Genomic DNA, 18,090 nt, shown 5'->3' with positions numbered 1-18,090 from the left:
TAAATGTCTGTGTGGTTGATAATTGTAAACTGCAGATCTTGTGTTCTGTACGACTTGTCTTGTTAGGAATTCTTATACTTGGGTCTCATGAGCTTCCCCTGGCTAGTCATATGTGGGCTGTACTCCAGGGGTGTGCTCTGAAATAGTCCGGTATAAGTGAAGCTGCCACCTTGGTCTAAGGGGATTACTGCCCAGCAGAGCTACTCCAGGAATCCCATTTGCTGATTCCATACAGTTTGCACTGCAGCCAATTTTTACTTTGATTTGTCTCTGCACGTGGTTCATTGCCTGCACAGAAAGCTAAATATTTATGAAGTAGAGTGTTAGAAATGATTGTTTTCCTATCCAGGCAGCTGCTGGGAGTGCCAAACTTTGCCTTGTACTGACAATACCGTTGCCTAGCTAATCATGGGAGCGAGGGATGGGCTTGCTGTGCTGATCATCACACGCTGGCAGAAGAGATAATGAGCTGCTGACAAGGATGCATCTGGAATCTGGCCAAGCATTGCATTGTGTGAGATACCATGTGCTGCTTCTTTCTTCCCAAACAAGAACAATGGATTCCTGTTCCTTAGCATAGTGTCACCTTGCTCTCTGTAGCTCACTGTATTTCCTTGATACCATTTGAATGGTTTAAGAATGGCAAGTTCACACAAAGGGAGTAGAGCATGTCTTGGGGAATTCAAATCCTTTGTCAACTAACCTGGTTTTGTATGCTTGCTCTTGGTGATCTTGAATGGACAGTATATTTCAGAAATCAGCTTTAAAGAGTAATTTCTTTTGTGGAGAAAGCAAACCTTGGCAGCATGAAAATCAGATACTCACCTAGCTGCGTGCTGCATGGCATTGCTTTGCAGCTAGTCTTCTCAGTGTTGGGCTTGCCACAATCTTCATGGTAGTAATGGGGTTGTGCTGATATTTTTAGGTGGGATTGCAGGCAGCAGTGTCTTAATCAAAATTTAATTCCATGCTGTAGCAGACAAGCGTGCTACTTACTGTTGGGCCTTCCCATGTGGCAGGATTTGAAGGACAGCAGCAGATTTGCCCATTGCTGCTACCTTCTTCAATATTGGGGATGGTTTAAGTGAAAAGACAGTCAGTGTTATTTATGCAGTCCTGGACATGCATACCCTACTTGCAAATTTTTTTTTTTGTCTTGCCATCTTGCTGCTGAGCTGTATTGTTAGGTAGAGTGGGGGAACTTTTGTCCTAATCCCTCCTTCTCTTCAACTCCCAATTTTGGATATTCCAGCTAGGGGGTTACCTAGATGTCTAAGTTGTTTTGTGCTGACCTGTGCTTTGTCAGTTTACTTTTCAAATACTGGTTAAGCCAATGCAGTAAATCATATTTCAGCTTTCTTGTCACGCATGAATAATTTTGTCATTAATTCCTATGGCTTGGTCCTAGTTTTTTCAGGGGGACATACCTGAGCTGTGTAGGTAATACCTCCGTGCAGAGGAAGAGGCTGTGCTGCCTAAGTTGTTGGCTTTTGGTACTTAACAGGCTCCACTCTGAATCCTTATTCGACTTTCAGCAAAGCATGCAAATCTGTGCCCTTCATCCTCTCCAAGCTCGTTAATAATGTGAGCTGGACACAAGCGTGAAGGAAAAGTCCATCTCGGAACAGATCCCTGCTGGGAAAGCCAGGCTGTGAGCAGCTCTGCATTTAAAAAGTTAATGGAAATTTCCAGGGAGGGCTTAGAGAGCTTAGTGACAGCCATAAAAAGGAAGAAAATAAGAACTTGACTAAGTGGACTTCACTGTCCATGATTGACGCAGTGTGGAGAATTGCAATTTTTCACCCTGAAGCCCTGGGCAACAAATGTCCTCCTTGCTGCATCCACATCCAAGTGGCAACGTGCTCCATACTAGACAGAGCTTCTACCTTATGCCTTAGAAAATGTCAAGTGCTTCCAGCATTTCCATGTCTAGAGTTTGATGGAGCAAAAGTTAAATGCTTATAAATGCTTACATTACCTGAAAAATATTCATTTCTCCAGTGTAAGCTCTGCTTCTGTGAATTGAATAGTCAGGCCTTGATTTGCAAATCTCCTGGGAAACATGCTGTGAAAGGCTTGCTAATTTACAAAATTCAAGCAACATTTTGCAATGGGCGTTAAAAAACCTTTAGGCTTTCTGAAAAGGGAGATTGGACTGTTTTAAATAGGTTTGCTTAAACCAGTGCAAATCTTTAAGCTTAATTGAAAATCTGATTTAAACTAAGGTAATTGTGGTTGTCACACACATCTCGTTGTGTATCTAAGTTCATTTAAGGTGCAACTATGTGATCAAGTTTCTAATGCAGGCATGGTCTGATATGGCACTTAACAGATACAATAAATAGCAGCATTTCTTTGATGAAATCTTTGCTTATTAAGAAGGGAAATTATGATCTTCATATAAAAGATAGTGCCCAACCAGTTCCTTTTGTGAAGTTCAGATATTTGTTTTCTCCACTGTACCTTGATGCAGTCTGAAACATCTCTTCTGTAGCCTCAATCATCCAAAGGCTGGAAGACCTAATTGGGAGCAAGCTGGATATTGGTGTTAGGGCTGTGCAGAGGCAGATGAGATGCAGGTTGGAGAGATGCAGATGCATGCAAAAGAGAACAAAGATTGTGCTGCGGTTTTTATTGCTTCCAGTCTTTTGCAAGAGGTGGAGTTGAGAGAGATTAAGTTGGTTAGCTGACCCCAGTGGCGGAAGAGTTTGCTGAAGGGTAGCTGTGAGGATGCTTGCTGCTACACTAGGGAGTGCCAACTGTTCATTTATTCTGAGCCACTTTTCTGGCCCTGCAGGGAGACACGCACAGTCCAGACTAAAAAGCTAGGTTAAAGTGGTGCTGAGGATGTTGAACTCCATCGTGGCCAAGTCTAGTGAGCTTGGCTTAAGCCTGTTCATCAGTGTTCCCAGAGTCAGCAATGGGAACAGTGGCACCAGCTGCTACAGGTCCTCCTTCTGGGAAAGGAAAGCCAAGTCCTCGATCCTCTGGCACTAAATGAGTACCTAATAGGACCCTGGCAGTGAAACTCCATTGATAAATGGCAGTATTTAAAACCAACGTGCAAAGTCATGTATTAAATGGAATGGCTATTGATTTCACCATCCAGGGAAAGGTGCAAATTGACAGCATGGAGTTAGAATGGACTTTCCTGCCCGGCAACCTGAATGTGCAGTAGTGAGCCTCTGCAGAATGGGTAGGAGCAGGGATGGGAGTTTTTAACCTGGCATACTCCATGTCAGCCTGGTACCATCATGCTTTTGTAAAAGTGAGGTGCATCAGACTCAGGGGGGGTGTATGTGTGTGCACACACAGGAGCTGAACTTTCTGTGTAGTACAAGAACACAGTGTTTGGGGGAAGAGGGGAAACACAGTATTGCTAACTCACATTTTGGCCTAGGGAAAGCTTTGCAGTCTTCTGGTTTCTAGAGCTGGGAGCTGGAAAAGACCGGTAGGGCACATGGAGCACCTTGGCGAGGAATACCAGTTGTGTAGGTGGCTGTGGGGAACCACGCCTGTACTTTGGAAAGCATAAAGAAGTGTGGAAGGAGGGGGAAAAGAGCATGGGTCAGTTTAGCTCTGTTGGATAATAGCTACAGATACCAAGCAAACTAGGCTTTTTCTGGAAATTTTGTCTACCAGATCAGAAAGCCTCACTTGCCTAGGGAGTGTGCTACTTTGCAGACAGCAAAGTGTGACAGCTAAGTCTCAGTATACTAGGCAGGGGATGGAGAAGCCAGAGGGACTGGCACAGTTTTAGTGACAGGTTACCATCTGTCAATAAACTACGAAGCCTTTGTAAATCAGCATCTCCCTGGCAGCTGCTTTCATGGGGTATAATGCAGCGCCGGGCTAGCTCAGCACAAAAAAAAAAAAAAAAGTGATGACTGATTACTTCCTGTAGACTCTGCATGGTTTTGTTGACCTAATTTTCTCTAGCTTTTGCCCTTGGTCCCAACCTGGGGTGCTGTCACCCCAGCAGCCTAGCCCGAGGCCTCCAGCACACACAGCTCTCCCACCTGACCTGCACTGCATCTGACCTGCAGCATCCACTAAACTGGGGTTCTTGCCAGTTCTGCTGAGGCATCTCATTACAGGGACAACAGCTTTTATATGTATGTAAAACACCATGTTTGTGCCCGAGCCATAACCAGCTACCAATTACTTGCCCTGAATCCTTCCTTCAGGTTGTGGGACTAGCTTTAGTTCGTGCTCTGAGACTGCCTGTGGTGTGATGCAAATCCAGCTCTTCAGACGCAATTCCCTTCTGTCTGCACAGGACCTTTTTTTTTTTTTTGTCTTTTTTACTTGCCTTGTGGTGAGCACTGCACAGCACTCTTAACTCTCTGCCTAGCACTGTCAGGGGCAAATCTGCAGTCCAGCAGCCATGTGGTGGTACACAGCACTGTTTTGAAACTCCCAGGCCAGCTCACAGGGAGCTGGTGCGTCGGCATGGTGTGGCAAAACACTGTACAGAAAGTCTCTTCCGTGGCAATGCAGCCCGTAGTGCTTCTGGAGGTGGGACACAGCAGTAGGTAGGAGATCTCCATACTGCCTTGGACTGCATAACGTGTGCCTGTCCTCTGACATTTCTGTACGGCACAGAGTAAGCTTGGGTTCGCTCTTATCCTCTTCCAGTCTAAGAGCTGTTGGGCCTTAGAAATAGTGGGAGACCCGCTTACAGCATTATGGTTATGGTGGTTTAGTTTCTGTGATTGCCCATAGTCTTCAGCAATGATGTGATGATTTGCAATACAGTGTTAACCTTGCCTGTTCCTGTGGAGCGATTAATCAGCCCTGCCTTCGTGTATCTTTTTGGGAAATGCACTGTGAAGGATTGCTAAAGCATTGGTTGTTCTGTTAAACTTAGTAGCATTAGCTGTAAAATTCAAGTTTTGGACTTTTCGGACACACAGGTAGTTGATCCAGTGCAAACTCTTTTGTGGAAACTTACTAAAGTATCCTCTACATCTGCCCTTGTTCCACAGTGACTGTCAGCGAGGGCTATATAGAGATTTATTTACAGGTAGAATGAGAGCCATCTGCGAAGAAACTAAATGTCGAATAAGAGCAGTGTTTTACTGAGCATTACCTAGTGCAGGAAATGCTGGCAGGCACCACAGAGAGAATTGGCCTTCCCATTCCAATTCTTTGTTTAGTCACTTGGAGTTAGGGTAACCTGATTTTATACACACAATTGTATGTCTTCATTTCCTGAAAACCTCTCTGTTCCTGTTGCTGTGCCTTAGTGCTAATACTGAATGGAAATGAATAGAATGTTCCAGAGCAATCTGGGTAATGCAGTGCTCCACGTTTGCAAGGCTGTTTATGGTGATGAGCCATTTTAACAAAAAAGTGAACTGAGCTAGATCTGCAGTTTCTGTAGGGCAGGAATCAACGCTGTCCTTCATGTTGTGGGGATGTAATGTGTGCTGGCTGGAATAGTGTCCTGCCATACTAATATTTTTTCCTCCTTTGGTGTTTCAAGGGCCTTAAACTCTGGAGTTGAGTACCACTGGGACCAGCTGAATGAGAATGTCTTCGCTGTGCATTCCAGCAGCAGGAGCACCGAGCGGCCTGGGTGAGTGTCCTGGGTGTGGGTTAGAGAGACCTGACCCTTTTTCCTGATTTTGTTACATCTGACAGCACCACTTTTTCTTCGTTCCCTTAGCACTGGCAGCTTTAATTATGCAATTTTTTCCGCCTCTGACACTGCCTAGTTGGGCCACCTGGCCTGCTTCCAGTAAGTGACATTCAGTGTCCAAAAGTGCTGCCAGTGATAGTGAAGTACATGTGTCATCCATGGCCTCAGTAACATCCTTGAGCAAGCTGTGGGAGGCTTGATGCATCAAAACCACCATGCAAACTAAATGATCTTTGGAGGATAACTGAAGGAGGGGGGGGGGGGTCACAGAGGTGGGTGCAAACCCATTGGGCAGTCCTGGTGACTGATTTTCATCCCTTTGGTTTCTGGTCAGTTGTTTCTCACCAATAAACTCTAAAAATAAAGCTAAATCCTTTGACAGCCCTATTGGCTGCTTCATCCAGTCTGTCCAGTGATGCACACATTAGTTATTCTAAACATGGGGGTGATGCTCTAGTCCCTTTCTTCTTCTCCCAGTGAAGAATACTTCTTCTTAAGCCAGCTGTTCTCACAAAGAGGGTGGCAGTCTTGGTTTCTGAATCATGAGCTCCAGGATCCCAAGGAAGTTACAAGCTGGTGTACAGGGCAATGTCTGTGCTGTCCTACAGCCTTGGACTGATTAAGAGTAAAAAATAAGCAGTAGAGATTCTTTACTCTGCCATGTGAGTGGATATTGCCATTACTCATGTTTTTTAACAGGGCATATCAGTCTTGCATGATGGGCTTAGGAGCAGCTTGAAGGCAGAAATACTGCTCAAGAATTAACTAGCTCAAAGAGAGAGCAAGGAAAGTGTGGCAGGTTTCAAAACCTTATGAAAAAAAGGTTGTGAATGAGACAGTCTTTGCTAGAATCTCTTTACCATTCCCAACAGTTACAGCCAGAGGTCAGTTTTGGAAAGAGCATCCGAGCATTGTCAAGATTCAGCTCTTGTAGCGTCACTTCAGCTGTTCAATTCTGAGAAGAAGCTAATGAGCCTTGAGGTGGTTCCTGTTGTTTGCTCTTGAGAACAGAGAATTTCTCTTGTCCAACTGGAATGGGCAGAAATGCCTGCTGGAGTGCATTCATGTGTGATGCTGACAAACTAGGAGGTCCAGACAAAAGAAGGGATACAGGCTGCAGCCTTGGAGTTAAAACCGCCCTGCCAACGTGCAGAAGGGGGTTGTGTGTGTGTTTATGGTCCTGTGCTGCATGTCGCGTTGCCTACTCAACTCAGTGACTCCGAGACAGAGTTGTTCTGCAGGCTTAGTGATGCTGCAGGGATATCTATCTGTGCCTGTCAGACATACTGCTTCTGTGGAAGGGTGAGTGGTCTGTAGGACTCTGGCTTAATATTCAAGAGACCAGCCAGCTGAGGCTGGAGAGGCGTGTCTGTGTGTGTGTAAATAAGTGCAGGTCACAGTTCCCTCCAGCCCCATCTGCACAGTGGCTAGCAAGTGCCTGGCTGGAGTGGAGGCAAGAAGAGGCTCAGGTGGATGCTTCAGTCTTGCTGGGGCACATTGCCTCCAAATGCTCCTTATTTGTTTTTCTCTCTTTTCAGAACCAGCAGAGCCACATGGAGGACAGACAGGGACATGGGCCTGATGAATGCCATAGGCCTGCAACCCCGAAACCCCCCCACCTCTGTGACTTCGCAGGGTACCCAGACCTTGGCGCCTCAGCTGCAGAATGCCGAGACTCAGACAGAGAGGGAGGTACAGGAGCAGGAATCCGCCTCTGCAGGGACTGGGGAAGGTAGGAGCTTAAGCAATGATTTATCTGACAGAGCTTATCTGGTGAGTGAGGAGTTTCCACATAGGTTCCGCATCCTATCAATGCATTTGGACACTCCTGTTATCTCTTCAGCAAAGACTTCTCCAGTGTAATTTGCCTGTAGCTAGGCCAAGATGATCAGGAGAGAGAATCTCTGTCCATATGAATAGAGAAATTGTCTTTTTCACATGCTTTTAGAGGGCAAAATGAACTCTTCTCCAGATCATTGTGTCTTTGTAGAATCAGCTGTCCTGGCATCACTCCTCACAAATCTCCTGAACCCTAACCATCAGTAAGGCTGCAAACTGCTAGGAATTATCCTTTCTGCCTTTGTGTTAGAGCTTAGCTTGGTCCTTCATCCTCTGCATCTAAAACCTGTGCAGGCTTCACAAGCTCAGCATCTGGATACAAAATAAAATACTGTAAATCACTCCTCACAAAGCAGGTATGAGTATTCTGTTTAGTCTGATCAATGAAGGCTGTGATGAGTGTCCAGCTCAGCTATTGAAAATGTCTCTAGTGTTTTCCAGTCCAGGAAAACTCACCAACATGTAAACAGCTGGAAGCAGCTGATGTGCGATTCCTACAAGATAATAAAATCGCTTATCTTTTGAAAGCATGGTGATTTTTGTCCAGGCTTCTTGTCTCTATACTGTAGCATTGTGCTTGAATCCAACTCTTAAGGCTTGGCTAAGAAAGAATTGGGCAGTATATACACAGGAAAGACAGAGAAAATCAAGGAGACGGTTTTGAAGGTGTTGGTTCATGATGAACCCACTTGGCTTTGGGAAGCAGCCCGTGACATGCTTGTTTGTGCCTGTATGCTTACTTGTGCTCTGTCACTCTGAAAGATGCTTTTTGGCATGTGCCTCTTCCAGTTTCTGTTGTGCAGCATCCAGCACGTGATAAGGCTTTGTGTTTCTCTGATCTCTGCTCTTGTGTTCAAAGTTAAGTGGCAAATTCCTGACCTGTGGGGTTTCCCATCTGCTTATCTCAGTGGAGCTGGGATTAACCTCTCTAGAAGGTTAGTACAGTTGAGGGCATGTGAATAAGGCTGGAACGTAGGATGTCTGGACAAATGCTGAACTTGTGGGAACTGGTTCTTCCACTGATTGTGGTATGCAGGCTGAGAACAGGGTATAGCGTGGGACCTTCTTGCATCAAGGCTGTGATGGTTATGCTGCAGGCTTGGGGAGTCTTTCTCTGCTCTGTTAAACCAGTGGAGTTCTCCAGTGCTGCTTCTGTCTGCTGCTGTTCTGCAATTGTCTGAAGGTTTCAATATCTCATTCTTTCTAATTAACCTTTCAATTTTCAGATCTAGATCGTGGTTTTTAACTAGACCATTAATGAGATGGGGAAGGGTTGTCCTTTACCAGTGCCTTGGGCAGGATATCTCTACAAAGGAGCAGAACGTGTAGCATTTGGAGGAAAGGGAGTGTAGACAACAAGCCTAGGACAGAGACTTGTCTTTATCTCCCTTTCTTGCTTGGAAGAAGATTGGTGGGTTTCCCACATCCAGTGTCATTTCTGGCTCGGACGCTGACTTATCGCATGTGGCCTTGCAAGTGGCCTCACCTGCAAAATGGGCTATCACACTCCTGCCTACTATATAAGGATCTTTAGAACAAAGGAGTTACTCCAGTATGGACATATGTGCTGGAGATGAGATGAGCGGTCTTACCCTGTAGTTGATCAGTTCTTAGGCCAGTTGCATCCTCAGTGGAAATTCCTCTGCAAAGGCTCGAGAGCAGCTTAAAGCAGGGAGCTGTCAAGAGGTTAACTATCAGGAGCATGTAGGATCCAAAAAACCTCTGTAATCCATGACAAAGGAAGAGTACAAGGACCCATCATGAAGGAGAAAGACAAATTTTCAGCTGCTGTTACCAACACCTCAACCAGTCAGGCAGGGACACTTGTGGCATCAGTAGTCTGGTTCATCAGAGTCTTCCTGCTTCACATTATACTTGAGCCCCATTGCGCTGCATGTGGCATTAAGGTTACTGTATTTCCAGCATCATAAACTCTTGTGATGCTCATCCAGTGTGTTCAGGCAGGCTAGATTAGATGCTGTGCTGCTTTTCCAATGGTTAATTTGCCCACTGTATCTACCGTAACTCTTTGCCTGTTGAAAAGGAAACAGTGTTTCTTAATAGCAGGATCTAGATGTCAGGGACAGGAAGGGAAAAAAAGGGAAAAAATATGCTACCACTAACTTGGTGCGTGACCTAGGGCAAATTATTAATCATCTACCAAATGGGAATAAATCTTCCCATAGTACAGGGGCTGTGAAGATTAATTAGTGTTTTGTATGGGGCTTTGAAGATGTAAATCACTACGTAAAGGCTTAGCAGTATTATCAGGAGCAGAACAGATAAATCAGATGTGATTCTGAGTAATGTAAAGGAAAGTGTTTTAGTTATCACCTTGTCACGAGGGGAAAAAAAAACCGAAACAAGACCAAAGAAACCTCTTGAATGTTTTTAAAAAAAAAAAAAAAAAAAGGAAGGAAGTAAAAGGAAGGCTGATGCTACCCACCAAGAGTGGGTTTCTGTCCTATTTCTGTCCTATGTCCTGTCAGCCCCACTGTTGTGGGGAATTCTGGCTCAGGGCATTTCTTGCAGATATGTGCTTACTGTACAGAAAAAAAAAAAAAAGTATGCAGAATTGCATCAGAAATCTAATTAAGCTCTGTGCGGGTATAAATAGTTCCCTTTTCTCATGCAAAGCTCTGCGGGGACTTTGCTGTTCTGATTATCTTTCTGCCTCCTTTGGAGGAATGAGTATTTGATGACTTTATTAGTAGTGAATCTCTCTAATGTCTGTATCTTTTTGTTTTGCAGCAGTTGATAGCTGCCTTGTGAACTCTGGTCCCAAGCCACACATAAACCAAAGGAAGTTAGAGTTGAAAGAAAACTAGGGAGAGGTATCAAGAAATCCCTAAAATAGTGTTTCAGCTGTCTCCTACTTTCTTTTAAGCTGACAGACATAGTGGAAATCGTGATGGAGTTGTAACTTTGAGGCACTCTTAATTAGAAACAGTCTGTTGGGAGTTATACTACGCTTTGCCTTGCAAATGGACAGGCATGATAGGGGAGGGATCTGTATTCAACTGGCAAATTAAATGTCACTTGAAAACCAACAAAAATTCCTAACGTGATTTAATGGCCCAAAGCTTTAACCTTTAGAAACTGTAATTCCCAGTGCAGACTGGGTCAGGCTGTGGCTGCCACTTGTTCAGGCTGCTGGATCTGTGGAGTAGGGTGCACGTGACAGTAACTCTCAGGGACTGCAACTGTGCAAAAGGTGCTGCAGGCTGAGGGAAGGCGACCTTTGCAGAGCTTCAGGACACTTGTTTGATTGTGCACCCATGCTGTCCCCTTCCTATTGACAGTACAATCAATACATCTTTCAGGTAATCCAGTTGTTTAAAAAGAAAAAAAAAAAAAACACACTCAAAAAAACCTTGATGGAAATAATTGAAAGGCAATTGTAATCTTGGTTCCCATCACCTGCATTGTCTTAGGGGCTTAAAATTCAGACAGGTAGCTCAATGCTTATTGCGCAAGTAGGCATGCCTTGTAACTACTGGAATTGTAGCCATCGGAAGACTTGCTGTCAGTGGATTGCTACTTTGCCTGTCTTTGGGTGAGCAACATATTGACTACTGTCATGCCATATAGTTTTTACCTATTTGGCTGAAGTGTTTCTCACCAGCCAGTACAAATTTCTATCCTGTCCAACTGCTTTCAGAGGTTGGAGCAGATACTTTTGAGAGGGAAAAGAGTTGTAAAATGAAGGCTTGGGTTTGTGGGATTCAGTCTGTTCAGACTATTAGTAGTGAAAAAACAGCACATGCAACTGAAACTTACCTGGTATAAGCAAAGCATCCTGAGGATGCCTAAGGCGCAATTATAAGCAGAGTCAGCGTGTCTGCACATGATGTAACTTATTTAATCTGAGAAATTAGGAACGTGGGGGGGGGGGGGGGGAGGGGCTGCACGGGCAGGAATACCCTGTCCCCAGCTGAGCCTCATAAATGCTAAAAAGAAACATGTTGGTTTACGTTTGCTGAATATGTTCTTGCAATGCTGTTGTCAGATGTGATGTGACTTTTGTGCGATTGGTGTGGAAATGGGAACCAGGACACCAGGGACTTCCAGATCTGCCTCTCATTCTCCAAGTAGAAATGTGGGTAGATCCCTTAGCCTTTCATCTGCCTGTCCATATGTAAGGTGTGCATCATATGTCCTGTCCTATAGAACTGCAAATTTCGGTTTCTCTTTAAAGCCCTCTGAAAAGTGCTACCTAAAAAATAGAATCAGGTTCTAGAAGCATGTACTATGTAAGCCTTTACAGTGTGAGCTACTCCAAGTACCTAGCTCTCTTGGGATTAAATTATGGGGGCTACTTTTAAACTCCCATTACAAAAATAAGTTTCACTCATACACATCAGCAACGTGAGATATTGCTAAGAAATTTGTTACAAGTGAAAGCAGTTGTGTCTTTTCTGAGTTCTGTGGAGTTGTTTGGATTAGCTACCTCAGAAAGGAAGTGTGAACATGCTTCTGAGCTTGGCTGGGGAGAAAAGTCACTGGTAGTATTTCTTCTGGCACTAAGGGACATGTGATTATTCATAGCTGGTTATGCTGTGCAGTGACCCTCCATTTCCTATTCTTATGCAAGGAGTGAATTCATTTTAACATGCTGATATTTTTATCTTTGAGCATCTGAATTAGTGGGTCAGCTCACACCTCAGAGCTATTATTCCATGTTCTCTGAAGACTTAGATATCTCTGCAGTGCTTCCTCTTAGTTGTAATTTTGAAGCTTTGTTTGCAAGCATGGCTACTAACTACTGCTGATTTTAGAAAGGCAAAAGCTGAAAATAGGAAAAAATTCAAGAGCCATGTCAGTATATCACACAGCCACAGAGGAGCCTGATCTCATCCTTGCTTCTGTTGGCTTTGCTCTTTATTGGGTGTCCATGCCCAGAGATAAACAAGTTGTACTCCCTGTAATTACTTCAGAGACCACTTCATTTAAGAGTGGAAATGCTTCTGCCTTATGCCCAGCTCCATTGAAAGTCTGCCAGATGTCTTGCCTTTGCAGTCTTCTGTGTCAAATTCTTGTCTTGTTGGAGTAGTGTGACAGAGGACTTCTGAAGACAGATGCATTAGCTAGGGAGTATTTTGTTAAATGTTGGAGCCAGTCAGCTAGATTGACAGAAATCCCCTGGTCTTTGGGATAATCACTTAAAAGAATAACATTTTGTGCCAGTGTTTGGGATAGGTGGGGTTTTGGACCTCTGGAAAGGTCACTTCAGTTAGAGTAGAAGAGGTTTGTGGGAACACAGCGCTGTGGACACAACACTAATACTTACTTGTATTGCGGAAGTGAACCATGAGTGATGCTTTTCTGTCCTGTCAGGCACAGAACTTGTGTTCCTGTCCAGAAGAATGAAGACTGTGTCTCAGGACTGCTTCCTGCTCTGCGATGGATTCTAATACAGAGACAGCCTAAGTGGAGGATGAATTGGCAGGTGTTATGCTTAGACTGGTACTTCACATACTGGAGCTGGAGCTGGCTAGCTCAGTTTTCTAGATTTTGTCTGTAGTGCTCTGTGAGGTTTTTCTATTTTTCTGACCCTAGAAGGTAGGCTTAGAAGAATGAGAGCTTAAGGTAAAGGATTTTACAGAGCCTGGGAGATCAGAATGTAGTTTTGAGCATAAAATGAGAGAAAAGGAGTTGCCTTCTCAGTATGGAGAATTAGATGTGCTGTCACTTGGCCTACTCCTGCAAAAGCTCAGGTTCATGCTCTAGATATGCCTAAACCCTTTGGAGTTTGAAAAAAGCGTCATGAGTGTGGGGTTTCTCTCTGTCCGGTTTTGTTGAGCTGGTGGCGCAAGGAATGGGGTTTGGCCACTGCAGCAAGTTGAAACTTCTAGCAATCTGAGGTGTGGGGTTTACGGCGTTGCTGTTGTTTTGGGTGAGTGCCTGTGTGCACACTCTGAACCTCCACCAAATGGAAGTTAGCTGATTTCACTTGCACTGAGTACTAATGTAGTCTGCATTGGCAGCCTGGTAAAAGAACGCGTGTGGGAGTCACCAGGCAGTAGAAATGGGCTGTATGTGAATCTGTGCTGTAGCTCAGCTCAAGGCAAATCATGTGGGAAGCTTTGCTCTGAACCAGTCAGCCAAAGTCATTTTCGAAACCTGAGGGGGGAAAGGGGAGGACAAACCCCCAAAGCAGAAGTGCTCATTGGCTGCTTGAATGGTGAGTCTCACTTCTGGCCCTTGATGGGCTCTCTTTCTGGAATTTCCAACACTGCTGCATCTCTGTGCTCGTAGTCTGAAGGCTCGTGACTTGCTGATTTCTGCTGTGGCATCAGCCCTTGCCTGTTTTCTGAGCAAGCAGCTGCCTCAACTGGAAATTCAGCCATTGCACATGGTAATTAAGGGGCAGGGAAGAGCAGGCGGTGCTGTGGTGTGCGCTGCCTGCATGGACTCCTCTGGTGAAGCACGTTTCTAATGCTGAGGAGCATTGCCTGGGGATCCTTGCTGATTCACTGTACCAATACTCCTGTACTGGGCTAGTTTATAGTAAGTGATCTGTCAAGGGCACAGTACCTGCTGTTGCAGAACTTGTGTAGATAGGGCTGGCTGGCATGTCTCTAAGCCAGGTTGCACATCTTGGCTTTCTCAAGCTTCCTCTCTGGCCTGGCCAGGTGGTTGGTAACAAAGTGCTTACGACTATGCCCTCAGAAGGAAGCGATGACTGAATCCAAAACCATGCTTCTCAAACCTTCCACTTATTTCTGCTCATGATTAATGCTTCAATATCCCCTGGCATGCGTGTTTTTCACACTGAAGTTTCCAGTCTAATAGCTGCCTCTGTTCTCAGTCTTCATGCTGGTCAGCCAAGTTCCTAGTCCATGCATCAGCCACATCCTGAACAGGATTTCTCTGCTAGAGTTGTGGGTCAGGCTCTGCCCAGGGGGTATTCTTGCTCACTCCTCTATGCTCTGCGCCAGACTCTCATGTGGTTACTGGTGTCTCTGTGGTCTCACTGATGCTCTAACCAAGGAGCTATGTGATTGCTGTATGTATAGTGGATATAGGAGGCTTACGACATTCCTAGCAGAAAGGGACTTACTCTACTTGTGAGAACTAAATTTGCCCTTAATGTCCATAGTATTTCTTAGAGAAGGGCAGTATGTCAGCAGACTTGCTTGAAGATGAAATTAGCTGTACCCTGTGGTGGAGGAAGCTGATGGTGTTTGATGCAAGTACCACTGAGCCCATGAGGAAAGGGAATAAGCTGTCACTGACTGACTGCATGACATGTTAACAGCTTTAACTATCTTGCTTTTTTAATAAATAGTCTCTACAGTGGCACAGTGTCGACTGTGCTGAATACACCAGCTCCCATGTTGGATACATGATCTCCACCCCACAACCCCAAGCAGTTTTGTCTTCCTAGTCAGCATGGCATTTTGTTTTCTATTGTGTTTTAACTCCTGCCTACATCTAGCCTTGTTGACATTTGTGTTCATTTCCCTGGTACCAGGAGAGCTCATGGCTTTCTCCTCTCCCCTAATCAGCACTGCAATAGCTTCATGGAGCTGGGAGTAAGATTTATCTCTTTAATAAGAACTGTCAGGATCCCACTGTGGAATGGTTCTAGCAGTTTATGATTACAGATTGTTTTCCCCAAATGGTCTGGGTAGGGTTTGTAGCAAAAGGAGGATGCTGGGAAACAGAACTGGGCTGGACTTTCCTGCCATGGGGATTTAATCTCCTACATGGACTATTTTTTATGAGATTTTGTTCTTCAGAAGTAATCTTTAGCAACCAAGGCATCTGACAATGGTTGCCTCAGGGCTCAGTACAACCTCACTATGAAGGGGAGCCTCGGAGATAGAGTAGACAAAGACTCTAGATCTTGAGATGGTTTTTTGCATTCCTCAAAAGATATCAGTCAAGGGGAACAGGAGCCTACACACTTGATCTTTCCTTGATCATAGGTGATGTGGAAGCACAGACCGTGTTCTGTAGCTGCTGTCTGCTCTTGGCCAGCTGCCTATGTCCTCCCTAATACTGGGGAGATTGCCATCACATCATCTGCCTGGGATGTTCTCAAACAGGTTGAAGGAAGAAAGGCCACAGGACTCTTTAACACCATGGTGAAATGTTTTGTTTTATTGCAGTGCAAACTGAGGTTTTTCTTCCTGCCCCTGTGGGACTGGCTGGACTGTTTCTGCAGCTGTGAGAAAACACACTGCCTCTTTGACTCCTCTTTTTTCCCCACCTGTATGGCTAGATAAGAGCGGCTTCTCCAAGGCTTGGACATACAAGGCTGTGAGGGATACCTGTGGGAGAGACCAAGATTTTCATGACAGAGTTCAGTGCCTTTGTTAGGCGCTTCACCAAAAGTTATGGAAATAAAATGTTGGGCTCCCTCTGGAACAAAACCCATCTTCTGTCCCAGCACATGCGCCCTGTGTGATGCACCTTACCGAGCATGCTTTCTCTTGGTGTTGTGGTTTGTCTTGTGCACCAGAGTTGCTTCTGCTTTCTCTTGCAGGTGAAGGTCCAGAATATGGGGCCAGTGGGGAGGATGCCCTGAGTAGGATCCAAAGGCTGATGGCAGAAGGTGGCATGACTGCCGTGGTCCAGCGGGAGCAGAGCACCACCATGGCATCCATGGGCGGCTTTGGCAACAACATCATTGTGAGCCACCGGATCCACCGCAGCTCTCAGACTGGTGCAGAGTCCACCGGAGTTGAGGGCACATCAGCACAGCAGTCCACCTCACAGCAGCTAGCAGCTGAGCTGGAGGGACGAATCCTTTCAGAGTCTATGCAGCTGTCAGAGCATGGCCTGAGCCCGCGGACAGCCTCTAGCGGGAGTGAAGGACAAAGCGCTGGTGATCTGGACCTGCCAGAGCAGGCCCAGTCCTCCATGGACACTGAGGGACCAATTGAATACAGTGACCTAACTAATAATAACCATCTTCCTGACAGTACCAACTTCTATAGTAATGACAGCACCAGTGGGGAGTCGCGGAACAGGTAGAGATTGAGTTGTGTGTTGGTGCTACCCTTGTACTGCTCAGCAGAGACCTGTACCTCACAGCTGGCCAGGAGCTGGAAGAGTAGGGACATGTGGCTCTGACAGGATGCTGGTGGTTCAGAGGGCTTCTCTATCCTGGGTGAGTGGGAGGGGATAAGGACTGCAAGGGAAGCCATGGGGAAGAAAGCGTACTTAACTTCCAACATTCCCACTGCTGAAGAATTAATAGAAACATGAACCATACTGGCTGCACGTCATGCAGATTTTGAAGCCCCATGGGTTCCCCTGAGCTCAGCCCTAACCCTGCAATTCGGTCAGTGTCATCCTTGGTAAAGCTTCTTTCCTTTCCTCTTGCCTGCCCTTTTATGCCCAGGGGCTGATCAGTAGAGTGAAGGAAGGGAAGGGGGCCTGCAGCATCCTTCTGGAGACAGGCAGTCCTGCTGGGCAAACCTGGGCGTTGATGCTCCAGCTCCCTTGCTGGAGTGGAGGAGTCTTCCAGGCCACAGTCCCGCTCTGTGGCACAGCACTGCTCCCCCCTCAGAGTGTGGTGTTCTGAGACCCGTCCTGTCTGTGCTGTGGTCTTTTCCGGGAAGAACTGGGCTTTGCCAAAACCTGCGTGGCTCAGGATCTGCTCACAAGTGGGGATCTTTCCTTTTTAGAGAGTTAGTTTAGTACTTGGCAGGAACCTAAGCAGAGCTGCTGTATAGATGGGTAGAGGGACAGGGGCTACTGCTCTCTAGTCAGGGTGCAGTTCACGCAAGGATGTTCTAAGCTGTGCCAATGTTAACATGAATGAGCCATCCCAGTGGTTTCATGGTGCCAGGACTGAGCTACACTTCCTTGGCAGGGGGCAGGAAATGTCTTTCAGCTCCAGGCCAGGGTGTGAGGTATAAGTCTGTGATGTAAGGTGTTGCATGTGAAATCTTGACCTTGTACATGTAGTTTCTAGTGGAGAAATCAAGGCTCTGATATTTTGTTTTTAGTCTCAAATGTGATTTTCCTTTTCGTTTGTAACTCTCCATCCCTAGCAGGCTTGTGGAGGAAGGACGGGGAGGGCGTGAGTGCTAACGAGGGAAACACCAAAGATCAATGTCATTAAAATATGACAAACCCTTGCTTGACCTACTGTCTTCATTTGTGTGATGATTGTCTCTGTATTCAGCCTTGGGATAAGTACATCCAGCTCAGAAGCTCAAGGTAGCTTACAAATGTCAGATGATGACCACCCTCTTCCCAGGAGGAAAGTAGGCTCAGCCTTTGAGTTGGAAGCCCAAAACTGGGAAAGACAGAGGAGCATTTGGGAGTCTTGATTGCAAATGACCTTTTAACCAGTCTGGAGATGAGCGGGCACTTCTGCATTTCCCATCATTCAAGTACTGCATTAGGGAGGAAGGGGAGCATTTCTACTATCCTACTTAAAAAGGTATGTAGAGAAGCAGCACTGTCTATGTTAGGCAAGCAGAGAGTGGTCTATCTTGCTGACCTCTCAAAGCAGAAAAGGGGTGCAGTATTTGGCTGTTCTGGATAAAGGAATGCATGCCCCAGTGTTACAACTCTGCAGTGATGGATGTTTCCCCTGCTGTCTGAGCACCTGCCCGCAGCTGCTGCGCTCCTGCCCGCCTCCT

General features: G+C 45.7%; 1 protein-coding gene across 2 annotated transcripts in view; it reads left to right on the top strand.

The window, feature by feature from the left end:
- Nucleotides 1-17,533, top strand: part of AMBRA1 (autophagy/beclin-1 regulator 1) — a 134,132-nt gene extending 116,599 nt beyond the window's left edge. For both annotated transcript variants that reach the window (XM_010580109.1, XM_010580108.1), the window contains 3 exons: nt 5,489-5,581; nt 7,183-7,376; nt 15,978-17,533. In XM_010580109.1, coding sequence (XP_010578411.1) covers nt 5,489-5,581; nt 7,183-7,376; nt 15,978-16,468 — 778 coding nt within the window. In that variant the 3' untranslated portion in view covers nt 16,469-17,533. The remainder of the gene's footprint in view (nt 1-5,488; nt 5,582-7,182; nt 7,377-15,977) is intronic.
- Nucleotides 17,534-18,090: the final 557 nt, after the last annotated feature.

This window comes from Haliaeetus leucocephalus, unplaced genomic scaffold (assembly GCF_000737465.1).
Source record: "Haliaeetus leucocephalus isolate CR32 unplaced genomic scaffold, Haliaeetus_leucocephalus-4.0 Scaffold696, whole genome shotgun sequence".
Lineage (NCBI taxonomy): Eukaryota > Metazoa > Chordata > Aves > Accipitriformes > Accipitridae > Haliaeetus > Haliaeetus leucocephalus.
The sequence above is the reverse complement of the archived record's forward strand: the minus strand, read 5'-3'. Positions and strand labels throughout refer to the sequence as shown.